The sequence below is a fragment of the Corapipo altera genome, unplaced genomic scaffold (assembly GCF_003945725.1).
Source record: "Corapipo altera isolate COAL_440 unplaced genomic scaffold, ASM394572v1 45, whole genome shotgun sequence".
NCBI classification, from domain to species: Eukaryota; Metazoa; Chordata; class Aves; order Passeriformes; family Pipridae; genus Corapipo; species Corapipo altera.
Window position 1 is genome coordinate 24,956,621 of NW_020884877.1, and position 19,172 is coordinate 24,975,792.

The 19,172-nt window shown below is 45.2% G+C and overlaps 1 protein-coding gene across 1 annotated transcript in view; it reads left to right on the forward strand.

The window, feature by feature from the left end:
- KALRN (kalirin RhoGEF kinase) overlaps positions 1-19,172 on the forward strand; it is a 504,478-nt gene that overhangs the window by 473,551 nt on the left and 11,755 nt on the right. Inside the window, exons 52-57 of the mRNA XM_027637175.1 lie at positions 1,384-1,507; positions 2,876-2,935; positions 13,105-13,132; positions 13,581-13,752; positions 15,892-16,013; positions 17,516-17,647. Of these exons, the coding sequence (XP_027492976.1) occupies positions 1,384-1,507; positions 2,876-2,935; positions 13,105-13,132; positions 13,581-13,752; positions 15,892-16,013; positions 17,516-17,647 (638 nt within the window). The remainder of the gene's footprint in view (positions 1-1,383; positions 1,508-2,875; positions 2,936-13,104; positions 13,133-13,580; positions 13,753-15,891; positions 16,014-17,515; positions 17,648-19,172) is intronic.

Consider the following 19,172-nt stretch of genomic DNA (forward strand, 5'->3'; position numbering starts at 1 on the left):
TACTGTCTGGCTGAGACTTGCAGGGTGCTCTGGTGCTCCTTGTGCTCAGGCGTGACTGCCCGTGGCAGCCATGTGCACTGGAGACACTGATCCTGTGGCAAAAAAAGTTGACATGACCCAGTTCAGTTTTGCGTCAGCAGCAGCATTTGCTTTTTGTTTAATCGAGCTATTGTACAGCTCCCATCAGGTGCTGAAGTATAGCCAGAAAACGCTTAGGAATCAGACTCAGTGTCCTTGGGGGAGCGTCGGCTGTGTGGGGCATCCTTTGAGTCCTACCTTGCTAACATACTGCGTTTTATTGGCATCGCAGGTGATCCTTGGATTACATGCAACTTGCTTTGTAAAATGTGTCAAGGTACTGTAGACGTGACATGTGCCAAACATTGGGCTTAAACATGCAAATCAAATTTGCATGACTTGAAGGTGGGCAAATGCTTTGAACCTAGATCCCAGCTCATCACCCTGCTGTTTTGAGAGCTTTATGTTTTAGACAACATACCCCTTCCCAAATTCCCCCCCAACCTGTCCACTATTTAAACCAAATGAAATCCATATCCAGAACTGGTTTGTTTTTTTCTTAATTTTTTATGTCTGCTTTGATATGCAATTTCTGTTGTCAACACAGCATTGCTCTTACAAAGGGTGACATGGTCTTTTATTGTTCTTTTCCAAGAATAAGGTCATAGGAACAGTAATAAGGAGTGAAAAATGTACTGGAAATGGTGCCTGCTGTGATGCTAGCCAAAACCCATGGGCTGACTGATGTCCTCTTATCTAACTGGATTGGCAAAATCAGATGGGAATTTCTTGGTCTTGAGAGGCACAGAACACGTCATTCTAGGAAATGACTTATCTCTTGTAAAGTTAATGGTGCAGCTCCTATTTATTGAGCTATTTGTGTTCTGAGCAACATGTAGCAAACAACACCTTGAATTTCTTAAATTTTTTTATGTGCTGTACTGAGTAATCTATTAAGACCATTCTGAAGTATTTATATTTGTTTCACTGCTTTTAACCAACAATACTGAGGACCAAATTGGTCTTTTAACTGTAGCAAAATTGAAATAAATTTCTATTTGTTGCAATGCAAGACAAAGTCCCTGAAACCAGATGACCAAGTTCTAGTTGCCTATGCTTCCATCATGGACATTTTTTTCCTGCTCCATGCATTTGAACAGCAACTGTGGCACAACATCTGCTTTGCAGAACTCTTTGGTTTTTAACTTCAACTCTCATTGCTGAGATTAAGACAGGCATATTGCTGGGGGCTTTCACCTTCTAGGGAATTGCAGTAATTGCAAATGTGGATGCTGGTTCCCCTTTCCAAATCCTTCCTTCCTTCTATGATTTGCCATTTGATTGCTGCGTTTTTTGGTACAACAGGAAGTCATGTTCATGGCATACCCTGCGCATGAGAAAGCGGGCGGAAAAGGAGAGCAGTGGCAAAAATGAAGCCAATGGGCCACGTAAATCCAAGGATATTCTGGGGAACAAAGTCTCTGTTAAAGTGAGTAAGGCCATCTGAAAACTCTGTGCTGCTCTCCTGCTTCCCATCCTTTCCACCCCCTATAGTATCCTCTCCTGAGAGAGGGAGGGGGCGGCAATTTTGAGTTTGGGTTTTGCTTTTTTTGTTGATTTTTTTTTCAACTTTAGTTACCTCTTTTTTTTTTTTTTTCCTTTTTTTGTAGTATCCATTTTAGCAGGATTTTTGCATGCAAGATAAAATGCAGCCTTTGTTTTTTGTTTTCTTTTTCCTGGCATCCCACATGCAAGTAAGTAATCTTCATTTAAAAACCCAACTATATACGTGGTTAAATAGCTTAAAACTGGGACATTAGTGATTTACTGACCTCTAATCTGGCCCAATCTGCAGCTCCATCAGAGAAGCTGCAGCAGTGAGAAAGCCACTGGATGAACCAATGGCCTTGCTGAAGTTGATGAGTTTTCTTTAGGCCAATATTTCACCACATCTCAAGATAAGGGGTTCCCAACCTTGAGATGCTTAAGGTTCAGGGAGATGGTCTCAATGACCTTTTTCTTTCCATGTTAAACAGACAGGGCAGAGATGCTGACTCTGTCTTACCAGGAGAGGGTCTCGTGTGTGTCTGTTCTTGTGTGTGTGTGTGTGTATGTGTGTCTGCGTCTCTCTCTTTCTCTTTCTCTGAGATCTCCCAGTATGGAAAAGGTTGAGAACTGTGGGGTTAAGCTCCATCTTCTGCTCTGGGTGCCTGACTACTGTGCTCCAACTCAGAGGATCCATCCCTATATACCGACCATGAGGCCTGCTCAGGACTCATCTGGGGCTTTCCCCCCAGAGGGAAACAGAGGCAAGCAAACACTTGTGATTTTGACACAACCAAAGCCCAGCCTTGATTCAGGAAAGCACTTGAGCATGTCCTTTGGATCCACTCCTCTCCAGAAGAGCCCATGATTAAGTGTTTTCCTTTGCAGAGGCTTTCAGTCTTCCAAGCCTAGTGAAATAGCCCTGGCATGTGCAAAGGGAGGAACCTGCCACTGCAACCCAGGTGCCCTCACACCCACCGTGCAGCCGCCCTGCAGCGCCGAGGAAGGACTGGGCCCATGGGAAGCAGTTGCTCCAGCATGGTGGCACAGTTCTTCTTCCTCTTGCTTCCTCCTTGTTTTTACTACCTGAAAAAATTGCAGAATCACTGCTGCTTCTTTGACAAACGCATGTCTTTGCCCTTGCTTCCCTTGTTTTGTTGTCAGTTTGGTTTTAGTTTGGTTTTTTTTTTGGAGCATTTTCTCTACTGTTACCCATTCCCATGCTGCTCACAACTGTGCTGCTCTGCCCTGACTAACCAATCTCTTTTCTAATCTCTTGTTCTCTTTCTTCCTCTTCATGCTGCCAAACAAGGAGACAAACAGCTCAGAGGAATCAGAGTGTGATGACCTTGACCCCAATACTAGCATGGAGGTAGAGACAATCATCCTTGTGATTATTTTTTTCCCAAGAAAATTTTCCGTTTTGAAATGCCTTTGCTGAAAGGGGAGCTGGTGGGTCTGTATCACTTGCAGATGTGTGCCAATTCAGTGTGAGTCACACAAAGTGACGATTCTGGGTTTGCCAAGGGCTGGAGTTTGGACTGCCTTTGTGGTGGGAGCAGTGGAGGAAGCTGAGGAACAAGCTCCTGCTGAGCTAGAGGCTCGTGTAGTCACCTTCAGTCACTGTTTCCCGCCTGGTACCTCATTCCAACAATAATGCATGTGTGTCAACTCTGATAAACATAGCAGCTTTTTATGTTAAAAACAACCCTTGCCCTGGCTGAGCTGCTGGTCAGGCCTCTGTTATAAATCACTGGAGCAAATGTTGTTGTACCACAACCAGCGCTTTAAACTATCTAGAAAATCAGAAAAGGCAATGTTTCCTTTTTCTTCTAAAAGAGTGGGAAATTGCATTTCTGTCAGAGTACTGAAGGACAATGGTAAAACAGTTGTGTGAATGTACTCGTATCACAGGCAAAGCTGCTGCAAATAGGTGAACTCAAATCATGGTACATTATGCTACTCTTTTTCTAGTGTGAAACCACCAGTTCTAGTGGAGTGCTTTGTTGAGAGAGCCTGAAGGATATTAAAATCATGAACAGTTATATATCTGGTTCTTCTCAGTCCATATCTTGCAGGATCCATTTTTTTTTTCTGTGTATAGTGTCCACGCCAAGCATTTCTATACGTTGTACCAACGCTGAAAGAGGTTCCTGCTGAAACAGGCAAGGACATGGTTCAGAGATGTAGTAGTTTTGTGGCAGTGACAGGCCAGGTCACTGGAGAGCAGGGATATCTGTGTCCTAGCAGATCTCCCGGATGCTGTTAGCCAGGCTGCACTATAAACATCCTGCAAAGGAAAGTTGATCCTTCTCCTGGAAGGAAAAAAAGAAGAGGGAGAGGTGTTTTGAGGTGCACCACCTTAGCTGTTAACCTGAAAGGTTGCTTTTATTTTAATTGTGTTGGGATGTGTACTAAAGGAAAGCTTTTGACCCAGCTGACATCCTGGAGATTGAATTGTCCTTACAACTAAAGCTGCATTATTCTCGGGAGTGTGTTTACATTTTCAAAGAGCATTTTGCCAGTCACAGGTAACGAGAAATGTATGTGTTTGTTAAAAGGCAGTGCCCAGTTACTGCATGGGAGTCTGTGCAAGCTTTCACTTGCTGAAAATTGCCCTGTGGGGTAACAGGTGGCTGAGACACAGGTGTATTGTACAGAGCTGGGTAAGAATCACTGTTCTTTTTGAAGAGGATTTCTGTGTTTTGACTTTGCTCAATAGGAGGAAAAACAGATGTTTTAAAATTGCCAGTGGGTGTATCTGAGTCCTACAGTATTGGCATTTCTGGTTAGTTCCAGCATACTCCACATGGGTCTTTTTAATTGTTTGATTTGGGTTTTTACCATGGTGCAGTCTACTGTTCTGAAGTTCAGGAGGAAAAAGCGTTTCTGTATAAATCAAAAGACATTAATGTGAAGTCTTTGCTATGATATCAATCTGTTATTGGGGGGGTAACTATGTGCCTGGTGTATGACTCGATTTACACTCAGAAACCACATCCTGTATCTCCCAGGTCACTGGCTGGAGGTGCTAGAGTCACTGTGCTGGAGTCCCCAGGAGCCACACTGTTCCTCATGGCTTGGAAAGCTCAAATTGGCTTCTGAGAAAAACTCTCTGGGGCTGAGCAAATGTTTAAAATGGCAGAGGGAGGGAAATTAGGAGAACAATTGTGGGGGTAACTTGCTAAGGTCCCACTGTCCTCCAAGGAGCAGCATGGCCCTTGCCCTGTGCTGGTTTTAGCACATTTGCAGCCTGGAGTGAGTGTGGTCAGCTCGTTGGTCTGACTAAGAAATCCTGAGGCAGGGGATTGCTGGTATCCAGTATAAACTAAACAAAATCATCTGGAGTGAGCAAAGCAAGGACAGGCTCATAAATGCTCATGAAGACCTAGAAGAGCCATAAGAAAGTCTGGTCTGTAAAGGTCTGGGGTATTCACCTACTGGGGGCCATAGTTGTTCTCCCTTTCATTTTGAGTGTTTTGATTCTCCTTTTCAAATGTGTTACAAGAAATTACCTTTATTACAGCCTTGGAAGCCAAAGTCTTTTCTCATTAAAACAGAGGCAAGACACACTAATTCCACCACCTGAGCCTGGTTCAGGGCTTCATCAGTGTTCTAGGCTTTGTGTACTAGGCTTAAATAACTGTTAAACAGCTGTGCTACCCCTCCACCCCAGCCTGTGTGTACAGTGAACATCACCATCTCACCTGGTTTTCCTTTCCCTACTCTGCATGGTACATCCCAACAGAGCCACTGGTGACCTCCCAGGGCAGTTGGAGAAAACATGACCAGCTGCCCAAGGAGGGGGAAGACCTTGTCCTCACACTTGGCTAGTCTCGTGATGGATTTTATAGACACTGGGAGTGCTGTTAGGAGAACTGTGTCCCAGCCATCAACATTCAGGTGTCATTAAGGTGGAGTCGTCTGTAGCTGTCATTACAGCCAGGTAATAACAGGGCAAGCCACCTGGCTTCTCCTATAGGACTGTCACCCCTGACATCCTTCTTCCTCCCACTATGCATTAGAACGTGCACCCAGTGCTGAAACAGAGAGAGCAGTCTCTAAATGCAAAGCAGACCTATTAATTACACAGAAGTGTCGGTGCAATTTGCCTCCAACCTACTCACTGTGTAAGAAGTTGGTAAGCTGGTCATAGTATCCATGAAGTCCCTCAGGTACTGTGGCTTTTCAGATCTTGCTTGGCTTGCTATTTATGAAATACCACAGTAAATTCTGTTCAGGAGATTCCAGATTTCTGAAGCACTTTGCCTTTGTTTCAAGGGGACACACAGTCAGAAAGAAATGTGGAAAACATACATCATGAGAGCAGGAAACTGAAATTCTGGGTGATGCTGCTTAAAGGAGCTAAAAATGCCATTACTGGGGTTTTGCCCACACAGGGACATGCTGGCCTCGTAGAACTTCCCATTCATTGTAGCTTTAACTAGAAATAGTATCTCTTGATGACTGGTTTTTTTCCCCTCTTTGTTATTAATATGTAATGAAAGTGCATGAGGGTGGAAATGAAGTTTGATTTTTACCTCTAGTTTTCTGCTTTATGCTGTAGTTTCACAAAACAGAAGGCACAAACTCATCTATTAAATATGTGAGTGTAGGAGCAGGCACTTAAGGAACATGTGTAGCCACGTGAGTGATAGGAGTAACCTATATTTAAGGAAGATTGGAGACTCCCTTTCCACATGTCTGTAGTTAATTGCACAGAGACAGACAACTCCACTTCTGGGAATAAGGTGTATGCCCTTATGAATCAGCAAATATCATCCACACCCGAGTCTGGGGTCCTGAACAGTGACACAACTAATTGTCCTACAATTCTATGTCGTAAAGTCTCATTGGGTTTCGATAATGCTAAGGGGGTCATAAGTCAGCTGTGCAGATCCCATTGGGCTACCTCTCCTGTCTAAGTGAATGATCTTTCAGCAGTCTGAAGGTCTGACTGAGCTAAATCTCACTGAATCCAGCAGGAGCTTCTCCCGGCTTTGGGATGAACCCCACACATCTTGTTTCGCACAGCAGGACTCCAACTGCAGCGTGATACAAGTACTGCTGGTGGACACATGTCTGTCACTGAGCCTGTAGTGTTTGTTCCTCTGTCTTAGGAAAGATGAAACCCAGCCCCGCCCTGAGTCACTGGAAGTGCCATCATTAGATTAGTGAGCTGGACTGTTGCCAAGGTACATATGTTGGGCTTCTTAATCTGTTTTTTTCAGTTAATGACATTTTAGCGTTTTAGAACTACTCAGAGACACTTAAAGCAAGATAAGCACTAGGAAACATCCTGCAAGGATGAATACTGTGTTGAGTAAGTAACGGCTTGGTGGATACAGCATTGGCTCCAAGTCAATACTCAGCTCAGGCCAAGAATTCCCAAGTGCTTTAGACAAATACCTTCACCCTCTCCCTGAGGTTGTCCATCTCCAGAGCAGATCTAACGTACTCTCTTGGCAAAATCTTGTACAATACTGGAAAGAAAGCCTTTCCTGGCCTGTTATTACAATGTGAATGATTACAATCCTGAGAACTCCCTGTGTTTCCCTGGGACAGCCTCCATGGGCAACACTACTGTGCTGCTGCCCTGCCCTGAGTGGCCAGGGATTGTTGAGACAGATCAGGAAGGTGGTTCACCAGGTGTGAGCCATAGTCTGAGCTGGCAGCACAGACATGGTGGTTTAGCTTTTGGAAAAGTAAGATGTAATACTTCATATGCAGGAAGGGGTACAGTGCTATGAAGTGGTGCCTGGAGTACAGAGACATCCAACAGCCTCAGCCATGGAAGCAGCCAGCCATTAAGGCCTTGCAACAGGAATCTGATGAGGATGAGAGGTCTTCTGACTGTACAGCAGTCACCATTCCTTGTGGCTTCTCCATCACTCTCAAAGGTAGCTGAGCCCATCCATGCTTGGGTGCCAGAAGGCATCCCCCATCCCTGCCAAAAGGCTGATGCCATGGGACATTTCACCAGATGCCATTTTAAATTATATTTTTTCTTTGCTGGCATCTATCCATGTGTGATGGAATCCTTATTTGCTCATTTTATCAGGAACTTCCTCTTGTTAATTTGTTTCTCTTTTGGGGAAGGGGAGGCTGGTAACACCATGAGCTTGTCACCCCAAAAAGTCTCAAAGTAAAAGTTGACCTAGTCAGTGATGAGTGATAGATCTTTTCCTACAAATTGGAGTTGGCTTAATTTCTCTGTAACTAATTTCTGGGAATTGTTAAATTTTTATTTTTTTATTTTTTATAAGGGAGCAAGGAGTATGATGCTGACTCTACTATCAGCATGTGCAAATGTGTCAGTATTTTATTTTAACTCGGTGACCAAGAGGTGCCATGAAGTGTTTACAAAATGCTGAGCTGCTTGTCTTGGAGTAAACATGCCCTCTGCTGTTTAGATGAAGCACAGGTCTTGTTACAGAGGGCTTGGTTTGCAGCCTAGCCTTGTGCTTTGGGGGAAAAAGAAATGTTCTCACTCCTGGCTTTGATATGCACCTCTGAAATGGGATTGAAACATGGCATCAGAAAATACAGGTATCTGCAGGACCCTTCTGTGCATTGGTGTGTCTGAGTTGGGCATAAGCCTCCTCCAGGGTAGTGGAGCAGGAATGGCAAGGACACCTCTGCAATGGAAAAGCAAACCCTGGCCAAGGTGAGAACCCTCTCAGGCAGCCGAGCTGTGCTTTCAAAGCATTTTAGGACCAGCCACTGCCGTGGCAGGATGGCTTCTCACTCCCCACCAGATAAAGCATGTGTGCACAAATGAAAGATAAGCTTTTGCTAAGAATTAGGGCAGTTGGAGTCACTTTGGAAGGGGACTTTGCAGTTACTAATGCAGATGCCCTTCTGTCTTTATAACATGAGCTTAACAAATGAGGAAAAAAGTGGCCCAATACTGCAAAATGCTGAGTCGCTGGATGAAGCACCCATGCTGCTTTTCTAAAGCCTGACTGTTGAGTTACACTTAATTCACATAGATCTAAGTCACTTAGATCCCTGCAGGTCCTCAAAGGCATTCAAGTACGTGTCTCATGTGCCTTTCTTGATTTGAGTCCTGAAACCATGCAGGCTGGAGGAGGGAGAAGGAAGGTCTATTTCTGGCTTTTTATTGAATAACCCTGAGACATCCTCCCATTTCTTTATCTCACACCCCTCCCTCCAGCTTCCTGTCTTTGCCTGATCAGTGTTAGACCCCGCATCAGTAGAGCAGAAGCTGTTTCATGTTCTGCCTTTGTCACCTTGCATAGGGTTTCCATTTTCAGCTCTCATTGTATGGGAAACAGAAACTCTCCTGGCCTTGGAGGGAGCCTTGCAAGTTTTCACCTACGCTGGATGAAGCTACAGGTATTTCATCCAGTGGAAAAAAAAAAATCTATCTCATTTCAATTAAATTTTGTTCCAAGAAAAAAGGGTGAGCTGTGTTTCCTACCTGCCTTGCCAACTAAATTTCATCCCTTAGGGTTTGTGTTTGCATGGTATAGACTGACACTGAAGATGGTGTGAGAAGTTTTCATGTTGGGTAGTTCCATCCCCATGAGTTTGTTTGCTCACAGGCCAGACTGGCAGCCACACTGGGGCAGGTGGTGTTTCCTGGGATTTCTTCAGGGAGCCTTTGTCAGCATGAGACCCTGGCCCACCTTCCCCTGCTTATGGCCCCATGGCCAGGTTATGGCTGTCAGGACTGAGCCTCATATTGCTTTTCAGAGAGAAGTAAAAATCCCACATATTAAGCAGAGTTTTTCTCCACCTGTTAAAGCAATGCAGGGCATTCCTTGAGGCAGTGATGCCCAGAAGCCAGGACTCCTGCATCCCCACAAACACCACTGCTGCCCTTCATCTTGTGGGGGAGCTCCCAAGGATGGGCAGGGGCTTTAAAAAGGGGGAAAACGTGCTGGAGAGGGCAGTCTTTCACATTCTTTTTCTGAGGGAGAAGTCACCTGGATTTGGAGCCCACCATGTTGCCCATGCAAACATTCCTGGCGGCATCATGTGCTGCAGGTGCAATGTGGTGGTCCCTGAGCCTCAGTGGCTGCAGGGGACCTGCACCCCCTGCCCATAATCACCATGTCAGTGCACAGCACCTCACCCTGCTTGCCAGAAGCCCACCTGGGCCCTTACCCACAGGGATTTCTGCTCTTCAGAGCAACCTGGCCTGGCTTTCATCTCTCTGCAAATCCCTGAGGAAGAAAGAGGAAGAGAACTGTGAAAAGTTACTTCCATGGACTTTAAGATCTTTTCATATAGGTTTTTGTACAGAGCATCATTTTAAAGAGGTACTTGGCAAGTGCATCCACCAGGGAAACCAGCCCTGGCACCAGCAGGAGGCTATGTGTGAGCAGTATGTGAGTTCCCATCCTCTGAGGGCAGTGAGGCCACGCTCTGGAGCCCCCTCTCCACCCACAGGAATTAAAAACCTATTTGGCAAATGAAGAAATTGTCTCCAAAGGTCTTGTATTTAGTCTAGAAGGATTCTGGAGGCTGCTCTCTCCTGCTATCCACCCATAGCCTGGAAACCTGGCCGGCCTGCAGAGAGAGGCAACAAACCCCCAGGGCCTGGGAGCAAATGTGTGAACCAGTGGATCTGGCTGTGAACCTTTGCTTTCCCATTTCTGCCCTTCTCACCCCATCATTTGACCCCTTCCTTCAAAGCAGACCAAATCCTGTTCCCTAATTAAGTGATGTGCTTTGGTAGCACTTAAACATTCTCGTGCAAACAGACTTTTATTTTTTTCTACGCTTAACAGCAGGCAAAAGCTGTGACGTGGCTGTGGGGGTTTTGTTTGGTAACATTTGATTAATTAAAAGATGAAGTTTTGGGAGAGGAAACGTAAATTTTACCCACAAACTCTTCCAATATTATCTAGCAGTAATAATTTTATTTCTGCTATTCCCATGGTGAAAAAAACATTGGTAAGGCAATTATTATAAATTATTGTACCTTGGATGTCACTAGAAACATAGAATTCTTTATTTGTAGGTATATTCATTACATTCATCATTGTAGTTGCATCTCCTAATGAATCCTTTAGAGTTATAAAATTAATATAAAGTGTTACAGGGGTTTCTTTCTCCTGATCTCTAATCCTACAGGGATGGAGATCAGTGAATAATAAGGGAATTTAGTACATGCTGCAGGGAAGGAAGGGGAGAGCTTTGGAGGATGGATCTCTATTTCAGTTAAGCCAAACACTACAAAAATGAAGATGTATGTGCAAATGAGCTGATGCCTGGGGTTACTCAGCTGAAAAGCAGACAGCGTCTCTGTGAGGGAAAGTGGCAAGCAATGGTATCCACAGAACAGCTTTTTCTTTCTTTGCTGTTTTGTGTGAGCAATACGACTTGATCATAGAGATCCATTTCTCTTAATTCCCATGCACAGAGGGGAGAGAGGATGTTCTTCATCCAGTACCCCATTGTGCCCCGATATCTTCCTGTCTGCAGGGTCCTGGGGGCTGTATGTGGGTTCTGGACCCTGCAGAACAACAGTTGCTGCCTCTGATACCCTCACCCTTTCAGAGGTTTCTGGGCTGGCTGGCCAGAGGTTCATGTCCTGGTGTCAGTGCCCAGCTGCACCCTTCAGATGGGACTTCATGCTTCCCAATGCCTGGGAAACCAGGACCAGGAGGTGCAGGCAGGAGGAAGACTTGACTCAGGACCCAAAGAGCTGGGCTGGCTCTCACCTGCTCAGGCTCCTGCCAGCTGAGCCGAACCATGCCATCCCATTGCAAGGGTGGCATGACCTCCCCACTGCAGAGATGCCCCAAACATGACTTTAAAAAAAATAAGAAGCTCTAATTATAGTAATAGTGCTCCAAGAGCCTTCCCTAGGGATGCAGATAGAGGGTGCTCCTTCCAGGATGCTGGGAATGATGTGTTTAAAATCTCTCAACACTCTTGGGAGCATGTGGAAGTCCAAACCATCACTTTTGTCCACCAGGTACAGACTGACTGGCTGTGTGGTCGGGACTGAGACCCATTTTGCCAACAAGCAGCAGCCTCAACTCATTTCTGGAGTGCCGTGTGTAAAGCACTGGCAATGACTAGTTGTTTCAGCCGGTTCTGTGGGCCTTCTGTTCTCTGTAGATGTATCCCAAAGGATCAAATTCTGCCTATTGCCAGGATAAAGGAAACTCTCAGTCTCAAATGGAAAGGAATTTGTTGATGTCAAGTATGTTTCTGTGGGGGGAAAAACGAACATTTGTGAGGGGCAAGTCCATGTTATGCCCGGTTCATCTAGGCTATGTGGTGGTGATAGGGGAAAGCAAGAGCCTGAGGTCTCAGTGCTGGTACCACAGCTTTGCCTGGGGCTATAAAGAAGAGCTGTGGAACCAGAGTGAACCTGAATATGGCCAAGTGCCTCCTTGAATGACACCCTGAGCCATTCACCTTGGAACACTATTTATAAAGCCAAAATGTAAATATAAATCTTGAAGATGCATCTACCTTATTTTGAATGGTTTTTGCTTCTATTTCATGGCCTGGTTTCTGAGCCTCTGCAAAAACCTCCCATCAGCTTTGTCAGGCCACGAATGAGGTCACTGCTTCATTGGCATCTTCCAAAATAGCTCTGAAATAAATAGTAACAAAGGTATTTAAGGTGAGATAAACCACATTGGGTTTTTTTGGTGCTTGATATGAAATTATTAGCTTGAATTTTAATAACAGGGCTTTACAAGATTATTAAAACTGTTAAGAAGGCTAAAACCCCTATACTATTGTACACCACAATTTAGGTAGGGTTGATTCTGCATGTAAGAACTTAGTGGCATTGTCTTTGCTTTTCCCTACTTTGCTTCCAGGGTTACATGGAAGCAAAGTTAGCACACAGAGACCACAGAGAGACTAGCTTTTCAAGCCTTTGATAACTTGATCAATTAACTAGTTAGATAAAATAATTCCTTGTTATTCAAACATAGTTTCGAGTTGGAAAGTTTCCAGCAGTCCAGTGAAATGAGTGAATTTTTATTCACTGTGATAAACCAAGAGTTGTTGCAGGACTGATCCTTGCCAGTGGGCAAAATAAAGTATTTCTGGTTTAGTGCTTTACTTTTTTTTTTTTCTCCTGAAGCTGAGCAGAATTTACAGACATTTCCCCAAACCTGGTTAGTGGCCAGATTATTCATGACATGCCCCAGGTATGTGGTGACTGCAGGTGCTGTGTGACACGAGTCTGGAGCCAGGCATGGGAGGAGCACAAGAAGAGTTGGGAAGAAGAGTTGATGGCTTCAGCATTATCACCCAGGCAAAGAGAAAGCACATCCACCCTCCTCAGCCTTGGTGCTGTTGCCTGTTACCTGTGATGCTTTATCAGAGTTGAAGAAGCCATAGCTTTCCTTTATTTTCCCAGCTGTGCCCAGGCCTGTTCTGTTGTCACTAAAGCTTACTGCACCTTCTGCTTGTTAGAAGGCACTTGTTGCCACTGATCTGTGCTTCTGCAGTACTGGTCAGGTTCACCACCTTGTGAAATCAGATGTTTCTTTGTCACCGTCCAGAAAATAAATGCTTTTATCTCTTTCTATTTTGCAGATAATCAACCCCAATTTCATTCAAGAAGGTGAGTTAAGGACAGCTGTGCAGCAGCTGTGATTTACTCTGGTGCCACAGCGTGCTCTGCATCCTGCATTTGCAACAAAGGCAGCATTTGCAGCAAAGGCAGCTCTCCACTGCTCAATCCCTAGGGAAAGTGGGCTTCCTGCTGGCTGCTCAGTCAGACAGCCCAGGGCCACGGGAGAGGCTAAACCCTCCAAACCTGCCCTCACAAAGTCTCATCCTCCTGCCGGGGCACAGGGTGGACAGTTCCCACTATCTCCTTCTCTGAGCTATTGACAGCTGGCTTTTAATGAAGGGGAGTTTTGGTAACGTAATCCCAGGACCCCCACCTTTTTGGGACCCAGATCCCATAGTTGGTCCTGTAATGTATTCTCTAGACTTGTATAACTCCAGACATCCTCCCCTGTAGATAAAAGGTGTCATGTGTGTGTCCCCATGTTTTTTTTTTACAGTGGCTCCCGAGTTTCTTGTGCCATTAGTGGACATCACTTGCCTACTTGGTGACACAGTGATGCTGCAGTGCAAAGTCTGTGGACGACCCAAACCAACTATAACCTGGAAAGGACCAGATCAAAACATTCTTGACAATGACAACAGCACAGCCAGTTACACGGTGTCATCCTGGTAAGGTCCTGCCTGTGGATCCCAACATAGCTGGTCATGATGGTCATGTTCTGCTCAAATATGGCACCAGCCCAGCTACAAGACTCATTGGAAATGAAGTTAATCAAGTCTGGCATGGTGTACAGGCACATGGGTGCACCACACATTGTCTAGAAAGGGTCAGACTTTGGGGCTCGCGTAGCCCTATTTTTTCCTGAGCTGAGTGTGCTGCTGGCAGATGTGAGCTTGCTCCTGTTGACCTCCTGAGCCAGCTGCAAGCCAGAAGCCAGAATGCTTACAGCCTGCTAGTTTGGCTAATATTGCTTCTGCATTGCTAGGGCTTCTCTGCTTGACTTTGATCCCATGCTCACCTTTGGGACTCAAGCAGAGCAAGCCCCCACCAGCTTGCAATACTCTTATTATTGGGCATTTTCTCATCTTATGTGCAGAGGTGGCAACTCCTGCAGTTTTCCTGAGCATTTCCTCAGCTGTTCCTAAAAAAGCCCACATGTGCTCCTAGGAAGGCTACATCTGGCTGTGCTTGGACAGAAAGATGCTTGTCGTGATGTTTCCAGCTTGGCTAGGGAGGAGGAAAACTATCTTTACAATAAGCATTGGGAAGATTCAGAAAGATCTGGAGTTGAATTCAGGTCAGGTAACAGCCTGATGCTGGATGCTCATCTGCAGCTTATATAAGCTTATATAAGCAATTTGGGCCAAACTGCAGTGGAAATCTCCAGGAGGCAATCTTTCATTTGAACTTTTCAGCACTTCTGGCTCAGGCTGAAATAAATCCAGGAAGTACAAAACCACTGAAAATGAAAAATGAACACTAAGAGAGAAGGGATTGTACATATTTAATAAAAAAAAAATAAATATGATCAGGAGCTTTCTTCAGAGACCATTTGCTTATGTGATTGCCCTAGAGCATCAGAAATTGTCTTTAGCCATTACTTAGTAGATCGCTAGTGCCTTATCTTCAGGCTCTGGCTGGGGTTGGGATGGGGGGATTTTTCCATACAGGGTTCTGGTTTTCATCACAGTCCTCTGTCTGTGCGTTGGCTCCCTGTGCACTATCAACACTTGTATTGTCTTGTTACTCATATACGTTTTCCAGTGAAGACACTGCCTGCCAAGGAGAGGCCCAGAGGAGCAGTGCCTCTTACAGATCTTGCTGGCATGAGTGTCTGGATTGCAGGGAAAGAAGATGTTTCTGTCCTGTTTTAAACCAGTACAGTCAGACCAGCAAAAACTGCAGTGTCCAGACAGTTATCCCAGCAATGTCCTTCTGCGGTTTCCGACAGCTTAAGTATTCAAGAACTAGCCTAGTTTTGCCATCAAGGGAACTTACTGTTAGCTCTAAGCTGAGTCTCCATTACAGCTATAGCAGTTACACAAGCAAAATCCTTTAATTCAGGCCAACTCCCACAAGTTGCATGTTGAAGACTGAAATGTGCAAACCAAAGTGACTATGAACAGACCTGCTATAAATTCCCCAGACTCTGCAGAGCTGTTTATTTTCTCAGATTGGCCCAAAGACTGAAGTCTCTCATGAACTTGGTGCTGTGCTCTTTATCCCCAGCTCTTACGAGATGTCCTGCCTTCCAAATGGGGGCCTGGCAGCAACATAACATCAATGGCACATGCTCCAGGGGTCTGAAACTCCCCAGAAATGTCAGGCACCCTGTGCTGTGTGACTGCTTTCTGCATCTGCAGGAAGCCCAGTTTGTCTGGCATGTGTTGGACTTCACTGCAGAGGTACAGCAGCTCAGCATCTCCTAAGATAGGAAAGATTCTGAGATAGAAGATCTTTCCACATATATGGAATCTAAGCATCCAGCTCTGGACAAGCATAGGAAATGTTCAACTCCTCAACTTTGCTTGCTGCTTGAGTGATCCTTCATCACCTCCTCTGAGGCCATAACAGACAAGCAGATTTGCCTGGCAGGCAATTTGGACCAAAGCTTTCCTCAAAGGTTTAATTAACAGCCTAATCCTGATATATGAGGGGTTGTATTCAGGTACCAAATTGCTGGGGGGATGTTCCCTCAAATAAGTTAACAAGATTTGTGTGTTTGTAATAAGGCAGGACAGGAACTGTATAAAAACCATTAGGAAGTGAAGCAGCACTTTATAATTGGGGCTTTCCTGCATCCACAGTGAGTCTGGAGAGCTCACCTTGAAGATCTGCAACCTGATGCCTCAGGACAGTGGTATTTACACCTGTGTGGCAACCAATGAACACGGAACTGCTTCAACCTCTGCAACCATTAAAGTCCAAGGTAGTGCATCTGACCTTAACATGTGGGATTTTTCCTGTATAGGATCCCTTGGTGGGGGCAGGGAGCACACAGGAACAGCCAGTGCAGAGGCAGCTGGAGCTGTGCCAGGTGAATTGAGATGTTAAAATCACAGAGCCATTCCTCAACCACAGCTCCCACTGATGGCTGAAGGCTTTGCATGTTCTTTGTGCTTCATTAAGTCATCTGATCATAAACATCACGTCTGGGAAATGAAAATGCATTGGCACTGGTTCAGCTCCTGCATCCTGCTCACAGCTCTGTTCTCAGGGGCTCAGTGAGGTTGGCATGGGGAAGCTCAGCTCCCTTGGGCTGCTGAGTGCCTGGGGAGATGATGCCCCAATTAACTGCAGGAAGCTCTGGGCTTTAGAATCTGCCTGGAGCAGGGGGACCTGGGATCCAGTGACACCGATTTTTCCGCCTCCACCTCTCTCTAGAGGATAGAGGAGGTGAATTAAGGATTTGGCCTGGGTGAACTGTTCTGCAGGATTCAACTTGGAGACGTGTCTCCAAGCCTGAATTCTCAGCACTGTAATTAGTGACTCATCTAATTGTAATAAATATGACATAAGGAGTTGATGCTCATTACCTCCAGCTTGGAGGTAATGTTCTGGGATCTGATAGCATGAGAGATGAGAGGTGCCTGCTGTGTTGAAGGGAGGGTCCAGAGAAGAATGTCTAGCTGGAGACTTACAGATGCAGCAGTGTCATGAGCATTTAGAAGTCAATTTGTTTGGCCTCACCAGATGCCCTAGAGATACAATTTCCCCAATTTATCCAAGCAAGTTAGTGGCTGCACTAACTACTCCTGTGCTGAAGGGAGCCCTAAGCAAAGCACAGAAGAATTACTGGTCATTTGTCAATCTGCTGCCAAGCACACAAAGCCTCATACGCACAGAAGAGCTCTGAATGCCTTGCTTGTGTCATTTTTGGACACTTCAATGGCAGTGGACTCCCCACCCTCAAAACCTAGCTTGCTACTTAGTGAAGTCCATGGAAATATTTGTTTTCCTCAGTTCCACGGACTTTGCATCAGGACTTGAGCTGGAGTAAAAATCAGCAGTAGAAAGTGGCAGGTAAAAAGGCTCTGCCTTTACAGCAGCTGAGCTCAGACAGATCCTCTACATACCAGGGGTGATTCTCATGGCTGGTCTCACAGGGAGCTCTCTGGGCCTCGCAGTGAGCTGACCACCAGCTGTGAGCAAGAAGAAATTCCCCCCATGCTCTAGTACTGTGGGATCATGTTGATGCAGCAAGGCTTCTCTCTTGGCTGCTAATATGGAAGCACCAGCCCCTCAGTGGTAGGTGAACTGGACTGTGACACTGCCTTTCCTCTGGCTGTGCCAGAGTAAACCACAGTGCTCCCTCTACAAGGTGCAGCTGTCCCATAGTGACCTGATGTACCTGACACACCTGATCTTCAGAATAAAGCACTAGCACTGTTGATGTGATGCTGGACTTGGTGCTTGTTTTCTCTTCCCAAGGTGTCCCAGCTGCCCCAAACCGTCCTATTGCTCAGGAGAGAAGCTGCACCTCTGTGATTCTACGCTGGCTCCCACCATCCAGTACAGGCAATTGCACCATTTCAGGCTACACTGTGGAGTACAGAGAAGAAGGTGAGTGGTTTGAGCTGTGCCCTCTGGCTGAGAGAATGAGAACAAAGTAAGTCTCCTTTATGTCACAAAAGGTCCCAAAAGCGGTCCCAAAAGCATTTTTACCACCACTGGTTTGCCAGTAGTTGTAGCTTACAGATCCCAAAGTCTTAGGCCAAAAGAAGCCCTTCTATCATCCAGTCCAATCTCTCATATGTTACAGACCTTTCTGTTTTCTCCAGTCACTTATGACAACTAAAGTGTGCTAAGCTAAAACATGTCCATCACCAAGGTATCCTTTTATCATTTGCAGTTTACCACTAGGTAGAAAGATATCCATCCTTTCTGGTGTATGCTTCCCAGGAATGCCAAAAACAAATCAGCTTTTTTTTTTTTTTATCTGGATAAAGTTGCAGATCCCTGTATATTTTTTAAGCTCAGCTCTGAAATCCATTTGTTCTTAAATCCAACCATCCCCTGAAGAATGAAGTAGATATTAAATGCACCGTTTTCCCAATATACACAGGCTCTTGAAAAGGGCATTTGAAATTATTCACATTCCTTTTGCATTCTTCCTGCAAAAGTGTGATGGTGCCTGGGCAGTAAATTTTGTCTTAGGTATATGGATTCTGGTTTTAACCCTTTGTGTTTCAAAAATGTAGTAAGTGTGCAAACCTAATTACTCCATCATATTAATGCCTTCTCTTAGTGAATACTCTCCCTTTGGCCCTCACTGTGCCATCAGTGTAACTGGCATTTTTGTGAGAGAATAAAAGTTCCTCTATTAACAACAGCCCCCAAAACAAACAGCAAAGAAAAACAGCAGTGGTTTTAGTTTTTGGTATTCCTCCCACTCCACAGGTAAAGCTGACTCTTCCCTGTGAAATCAACTTGACCTTGTGAGACTTGGCAATCAGAATTTGTCCACAGTGCACACAAACTATATGGGTCATGGTAAATAACATAAAGGTAAAAGGCCGTGAATTTACTAAAGATAAAATTTTATTTATTCTTGACAGAAATCACAGTCTGAGACAAGGCTTGGTGTCCCAGGGTTCCTTTTCTATTCTGTGACCCTGTACAGATGAGTGAAGTATTGTTCCTTTGGATACCACACATTAGGCAATGGTTGGGTTTGTTTCTGATAGGAGTGGAAACACATGACAGCCACACATTGCTGCAATTCTGCTCATCTGCAAGATACCCGTACTAAGCTTCAGAAAGCTGGTTCTCCTCCTGCAACTGCAGCTTTCACTGGAGCCACCACATCTTCACCTGCAAAAGCATTTGGATTGCACTGACACCCTATCTCAGCTTCATCTGAGACTCCTTTGACCATGGTTTTGGGGCTTTTTTTGCAATGTTTCTGCTACTGTTTCTCTTATAGCAGAGTTGTCATCAAATCACCCCTCCACTTCTGTGTTATCATGCTGCCCTGAGACATCACTTGCAGCACACAGCCCCAGCACACAGCTGGAGAGATAGCTTGTCCCTGGGCTGCACTTTTTCCATCGGTCAACTGAGGGGCATTTCCTTCTTCAATCATTTA